Source organism: Notolabrus celidotus, chromosome 17 (assembly GCF_009762535.1).
Source record: "Notolabrus celidotus isolate fNotCel1 chromosome 17, fNotCel1.pri, whole genome shotgun sequence".
Classification (NCBI taxonomy): domain Eukaryota; kingdom Metazoa; phylum Chordata; class Actinopteri; order Labriformes; family Labridae; genus Notolabrus; species Notolabrus celidotus.
Genome location: NC_048288.1, coordinates 22,188,912 through 22,196,515, shown reverse-complemented (window position 1 = coordinate 22,196,515; position 7,604 = coordinate 22,188,912). Strand labels below are relative to the sequence as shown.

Below are 7,604 nucleotides of genomic sequence, written 5' to 3'. Positions count from 1 at the left end.
GTTTTGGTTACAGAAGTGCTAATATGGTTGTTACACTATAATAATAATAATAATAATAATAATAATAATAACTTTATTTATATAGCACCTTTAACAAAACAAACAATTGACAAACAAAGTATGGTTTAAATAACATAGCAAACATTTAGAACGGAGGAGGAATTTTAACAATGCAAAACAAAATGCAAGAGGTTAAAAGGAATACACGTAAGTTAAACAGAATGAAGTGGTGGGACAATAGACCAGTAAATCATTGTTAAGAGGTTTTTCAAGGATAAATAAGTAAAATCAATAAATAAAAATCAACAAATAAAAATGGATAAGTAAATAAAGGCATTAAAAGGACAATAAAAGAGGTTTTCAGAATAAGAGGAAAAGTGTTCAGGATAAATTAGGAACATTAAAGTAATATATGAAAAAAACAAAAATATATTTAAAAATAAATAATGAAAAACAATTCAAAACTAGGCTGTGCTATGAAGTATGTGGTCATTCTTCAGAATAAGCTCATAGATTTAAACATGGTATCAACATTTTGATGTGCGCACCAGGCAAAAATGCAAATTCTAAAAGTGTGAAATTACTCATAAAGTTGACAGTATTTGTATGTATTTATTTTTGAGGAACACCTACAAGAGGGAAAATAGTAAAAACTATATATTCTCTTTATCGACGACGCAAAAGTATTTTACTTTGAAAGTGTAACCGGAAGTGTCTCTGCTCCTCATGTAACTTAACACTATAGTAACAGGCAGAACTCCTTCCTCCTAGAGTGCAGCACTTCTGGACAAGAACATCACATCACTCCTGCACAAACTTACCTAAAGAGAAGCGAGTGAAGACAGAGGATGGGACTTTAAACTGAAGCTTCAACATGAAGACAGACTTTTAATGTGACCTCTTACATTAGTGTGTGCGTCGTTTCTCGGTGGAGCAACTTTACGCGTTTGCACTGGATGCTGAGATGCGCAGAAAGTGACAGCGGTCCTCATCTCTTCTACAGTCCTTACGAGTTATAAAACGCCATGAAAGGTACGTTGAATTTACTTGTGCATGATTAAATTAAATTTAGTTTCTTTATTCAAAAACATATGCAAAAGTTTTTTGACTTTATTTAGTATGTGCATGCTTCTTTGTAGTGCGTAATTCACATCTGGATGACATTACGGTACTGTGGTGCAGAGGTTGTGAAGTACTTTGCGTTTTTTCTTAACTTCAACCACTTAATAGCATCAAATTGAAGGATATAAAAGGGTTAATTAAGTTTGCAAAATTAGACTGTGTACTCGCTGTAGAGTTGAGTTTCTGGTACTTTCAAACTCATAGTGCCCTATTACCCCTCTAGAACTCTACACTCCCAACCTGCAGGCTTGCTAGTTGTACCTAAAATCTCTAAAAGTAGTATGGGAAGTAGAACCTTCAGTTATCAGGCCCCTCTCCTTTGGAATCATCTTCCAGTCAGGGTCCGGAATGCAGACACCCTCTCCACTTTTAAGAGTAGGCTTAAAACTTTCCTTTTTGATAAAGCTTATAGTTAGAGCTGGCTCAGGTCTTGGACCAGCTCTTAGTTATGCTGCTATAGGCTTAGACTGCCGGGGGAACTGGCGCACTGACACACTGGGATCCTAGCTCACCCCCTTCCCCCCAACCCCTTCATCACTTACTTTAACCCTCCCTGTCCCATTAAAGTTACTAACCATAGACCTTTCTGGAGTCCCTGAGCTCCATTGTCTCGTAGATTCCACTGAGCTGCCGTAGATGTCCTCCTGCTGCGGACATGCTGGACTCCAGCAGCAACAGCTTCTACTACTCGTCTCATCACTATCACCTCTCTCTCTTACTCCCCTCTTGTCCGTCTTTCAAGACCCAACTCAGTCGAGGCATGATGGCTGTCTAGCATGAGTCTGGTTCTGCCTGAGGTTTCTGCCTGTTAAAAGGAAGTTTTTCCTCGCCACTGTAACTTGCTAAGTACTGCAATGTGCAATGCTCATGATGGATTAAGGTGGGGTCAGACTGAGTCTTACCCTGTCTTGAAGTTGGGTCTCTGTTCATGATTTGACATAGAGTGGTTTAGGCCTCTTATGTTTGTAAAAGCGTCTTGAGATAACGTTTGTTGTGATTTGGCGCTATACAAATAAGGATTGATTGATTGATTGATTGATTGATTGATTGATTGATTGATTGATTGATTGATTGATTGATTGATTGATTGAATCTATAATTCCATGTGCTGTTTTAAACAAGTATTACGGTAGAGAAGATATCCTCCATGACTGATTATTAGAAAGGAAAGTTTATTCTAATGCACATAGTTCTCAGCTGCTGGTGTTCAAACTCATCCTGCAGCAACTTAAAGCAGAGTTCTGTATTTGTATCATCAAGAACTGTGATATTTCTTCATTAACTCACTCAGGCAGTATCAATGGCTCCTCATGTAATCTAACCCCCTTCTGACCCCCCACTAACTAAAACACACTGCTCATCCTTCCCCGTCTCCCCTGTCTTCCCCCTTAGTCCCATCTGTTTACCATTACCAGTGATGCTCTCTGTGAGCTCTGCTCCAGTCTTCAGTGTAGTGCAGCAGAGTGTAATTAGAGTTTACTGTCAACAACCCAGAGAAACCGCAGCCTGTGGCTTTTACAGTTCTCTGAACCACACATACACACAAACAGTGGAGATGATACTCCACTATCTACGACTTCCACTCTGCTCAGCACACAGCAGTGAGTTCATTGAAAACATGAAGATGTTTGGCTCTGTTCTGTTGCCCTGCAGGGTTCCTCTCTGTTTTATTTTGTTTGTGGATTCCTACAAACTTCTTAAGATGCATTAGCTTCCATGTAATGTCTGTCTGACTTATTTATGTCATGTTTCTGTTATGTCACACAGACGACTTTGCAGACGAGGAGGAAGTACAGTCTTTTGGATACAAGAGGTTTGGTGAGTGAAAAATCTTGATTTTGCTTCAGGAAAGAAAAGCAAGCTCACTATGAGCTTGGATCATAAAACGTTTTACTGTGTTGAGAATGAACTGTTCTGAATTAAAGCCACTAAGTGTGTGGTCCTGACTCCTCTCCCCTCTGTTACTACCTACCTTGAAGTATCCTCTCTTTACTGGCATGATAGTTGAATTGAGATCCCTTGTTTGCGATATATTTTTGATGGCAGTATTATCAACAAGCTTACAAGAACCTCATCTGACCTGGCGCAGGCTCTGTCCCTGATGGTTCTGCACAGTTTGAGTTCAAAATAAATGTGGTTGTGAGTCTGTGAGGTCCAGCTAGCCACAAACCCAACGACTGCTGACATTACTCACCAGATCAAAAACTTAGACAATCCTTCTTCTCCCTTTTATCCACTTAAACTATCCCACTTAAACACACTGACTCACACAAACATGCCATAGGACCTCAAAAATGAGGAGTCACTCAGACTGAAATTGTCCTCAACATATTTGTTTCTGATGTGGTGCGACAAATGCAAAGAGACTCCATATGTACTTGGTTTGCACAGTAGTGTACGGTCCATGAACATGCAGCAGTGTCGTGTAGCTTAATGCATGAAGTTTGGTGCTTTTTCAGTAACAGCAAAGTTTCACAGATTTGTGTGTGGGTGGGAAACCAGACAAGGCCAGGGTAAGGGTTCAGAAGCTTAAAGTGTGAATTGATCCAAACCACTAACACCTGCTTCTAGTGGAGTGAGGTCATGAAGCCAGTTTTTAAGTTATTGGTACCTCCCTATTTGCTTCCAATAAGAATGAGATGGTTAGATTATGCAGCAGCCATTTCTTCGTTACGTCACTCTCAGGGTTGGAAGCACAAATGGTCTCATAATGCTACACTACTGTGTTCTAGGTTTTACATAGTGTGAATGTAGGGAATTTGATAAAATGTATAATTCCATCATTTCATGATATATCAAGAAAATAGATAATACATATGGAGGGACATCAGGCCATATTTAAAAGTAAGATTTGACGCCATTAACAACCAATAGACAATTAACCAACATCTTATAAAACATTAAACATATCCAAAAGTAGATTTGTAGTAGTTTTCAAAACATCTTAGATTACAATTTTTACCAATTCCCAGCAAAAAATCTGTTACTAATGAAAGTAACTCCTTTCATTAACTCTTCTATCATTAGATTTTGTCAGACTGTAGCTTATTGAATGTTTTTGTGTCTTTTAACAGCATTCAGCCAATTTCTTGATAACATTACTTTAGCTAACATGAAGTATTAAAGCCCTCCTTAGCATGTAACACTGGCAAACAGTAAAAATCACTTTTTCAGCCACTTCATAGATTTGTATGTAACCGACTGATTCACAAGCAAAGAATGTTAGCTAGGACATAATGCCTTCCTAATAGGTCACTCTACTAGCATTAGCTTTTGTACGACCCGAGCTCATAGTATTTTCTTGTAACTTTTAACAGCTAACATTATCATTCAGACATGTCCTTGCAAACATTATGCTTACTTATATTAGGAATTAATGCCTTTCTTAGCTTAATGCTACCATAGAATAATAATCACTTTCAGCCACTTCCTGGATTTTATTAATGCAACCTGTAAAGAGACTTGATGCTGATGTTATCTGTTGTCTGACTATAGCTATTAGGTTATCAAATATGTTGCTGTAAATTGAAATATGGCCAGGTTACCCACCACATTTTAAATCTGCATTGTCTTTTAGTTGAGGATCAATCAAGAAGCTAGAAGCTTCATCTGATACCCAATGTGTATAGCCTTTGAAAACCTGGAACACAGACTCATTTAGAAATACCTTATATTTGTCTCAGTAAGTCATTTAGGGGCAAATTTTGGAACTCATTTGGACATGTGACTTGGGGGAGTAACAAAACCCATGTGCACCATAAGTTTGGATGGTTATCCATTTACTTCATATCTATAATCAGGCTTCCAATATTCCACACAAACAGAGAACCTTCAACTCCAGCACAAGCTAAAGTTAAAGTAGATTATGCCCAGCAGAAGCCAAGGCCCCACCCAGTGTTCAGTGTCAGGGTTACATACAAAATACACACCACTGTGTTACCCTGTGTCTACCACAGAGAGAAAATACAATCAATTATTTTACTTTTGGCCAACAACGACAACTTTCAGTATTTGAGTCTCCCACACTGAGCATGTTGTCAGGGGAAAATGTTGGCCATGCGACTATGATTGATTACTCTGGAAGATGGATCAGTCATCAGGTTTCATTATCTGATAAACAGATAGAATCAATTACTAATCTTTTCCCCAAAAAATGTCTTTTAGGGATCAGTCTGTTTTATTTGTATTTGAAGGTAGTTTAGTTTTCAGGAGAAGACAATGCATCTATCTTGACACACTATAAGTAAAGAAATATTGCATCTGAAGTTGTGTTTTTATTGCTAGTCTCTCCACATTGTGATATAATGAACCTCTTTTCAGAAAGATGAAGCTTCATTCTTTTTTCAAATTCTAGTTGAAGTGACCTTTTAACATTTGCAACTCTGGCTCATTTCTCCTTCATTACAACTCATTTGTTCCTTTCTACCTTTCCTTTTCCCCTTTAAAGGGATAAACTACTGCAATTTAGCTTTTTGTTCTATTAATAGACAGTAGTTATTCTAATATGTATCATAACGTACAGGCATTATTTCCTCTCTACTCCTCCAGCGGCTACATTTGGGGTTGTTTTGCGGCAGTAACTTTTCCATCTGGCGTTTCAATGAAGAAGGAAACACTGGAGGCAACAGAAAACAGTGTCACACACACACTCACTGAATCACATCATTATTACTCTCCTTGGAGACACAGCGCGTGCTGCATTAGCTGTTCTCTTAATTCCTCATTGATTAGGGATCAAGAGCCTATGAGTTTCTTGTATTCAGGGTGTTGTTTCTGTGTGACTCATTTAAATAAAGTTCAGCAGAGGTCTGTGAGTGTGGATGTGAGGCCACAGAGTACAAACAGAGACGACTTCAAACTGGGTTAAAACACAATTTCTTTGATTCGAGTCACCCGAGTCGAGGCATCCTGTTTGTCTTTCTCTGAAAGCGCTTCTGAGTCCTGCTCATGGATTCGATTAGAGAGGCTACAGGGGGAGTTGCCAAATCCAGTGCACTTTTAACTTTATTCAAATGAACTCTTGACATTCGGAAGAGAGTGCTGCCGAACTCTGAGCTGAGTGCTGTCGACCCTCTCGGGGACATGGCAGCTGTTTGGAGGGGCCCAATCCAAGGGACCGCTCACCGCTCTGGAGGCTTTGTTGTGAAATAGAGCTGCATTCATGCAAACTATCACAAACCCTCATTCTTCCACTATTACTACTATAATGTAAGGACTCTAGGGGAAACAAGCAGTTATTTCCTTTCTGCATGTTTTTCTGTACTTCATTGCAGTCTCCTAGGAGACTTAGGAGACTGTTTAAACTCTTTAGATAAGTCAGTTCTGAGCTAAAAAAAAATATGATTTTAAACAGAAACAGGAACACTTTTCTCTGCAACTCTACTGGTTTGAAGAAGTGAACATTTGATACCAATTATAATACATTTTTCCAAGTCTATAGTTAGAAAACGCAAACATACCAGTGGGATTTGTTCATTAGCATTTTGCATACTGCTTACCATTTTATAGAACGCTTAAGCAGACATAACAGGATAAATGAAAGTCACTCCGGATGAGCCCCAAAATCTTTACTTTCCCCATGGGTGGCTAGTGGCTAATGTGAAAATAATTAAATGAAAATGAAGGAGAGCAGAGCATAAGAAGATATGTAGGTTATTAAAAGTCAAATGCCAGTTCATCACAACCAAAACAGGCCTCCATCAAAAACAGACAAAAAGAGACCCAGTGTTTGGACTCCACGCTATAGACCTCAGTGACATCGCCCAACAAAGCTCAGTGAAGGTAGTCGCCATATTGGATATGCTAACTCCAACTAACCTCTAGCTAATTTAGAAACTCACGAAGAACTGTAGTTGAGGTTATCAATAATTCAATCAGCATTTATTTATAAAGCGCTTTTCATACAATGACATTGTAACACGAAAGTGCTGGACATAAAAACAACTTAAAATAGAATAAATTAAGAAAAAGTGATTTTGTTCCAGATTGTAAACACATTACATTTTTTTGTAAAATGAAGTCAATTTTAACATCAGCTTTAATGGGATCTCCTTGGCATTTGCAGCCAGCCTCAGGTGGACACTTAAGGAGCTTCTGGTTTTTGCACTTCTACATTGGCTTAATTTTTCAACTTTGCTTGGTCCAAACAATGTTTACTAAAATAGAATTAATAAGAAGCTAAAGCTTATGAAAAAGACACCCTCCTATTAAAGGAGGAGTCAGCACCAGTGTGGAAAAAAAAAAACACAGGCAGCCAGATGAAACCACTGACATGGTCTAAAAACTGACTTTTATAAAAATTATAACCGACCTGCTTAAATAAGTCATGTCAAGTCAAGTCAAGCTTTATTTATAAAGCTCATTTAAAAACAACCTCAGTTGACCAAAGTGCTTTACAGTTATTAGAATACAATACGTGTGAGAGAGAGAGAGAGAGAGAGAGAGAGAGAGAGAGAGAGAGAGGGAGAGAGAGGGAGAGAGAG

General features: G+C 38.4%; 1 protein-coding gene across 1 annotated transcript in view; it reads left to right on the top strand.

Moving 5' to 3' along the window:
• Positions 1-726: 726 nt before the first annotated feature.
• The window catches only part of LOC117828903 (collectin-12-like), a 47,040-nt gene continuing 40,162 nt past the window's right edge, over positions 727-7,604 (top strand). Inside the window, exons 1-2 of the mRNA XM_034706304.1 lie at positions 727-1,032; positions 2,890-2,940. Coding sequence (XP_034562195.1) covers positions 1,026-1,032; positions 2,890-2,940 — 58 coding nt within the window. The 5' untranslated portion in view covers positions 727-1,025. The remainder of the gene's footprint in view (positions 1,033-2,889; positions 2,941-7,604) is intronic.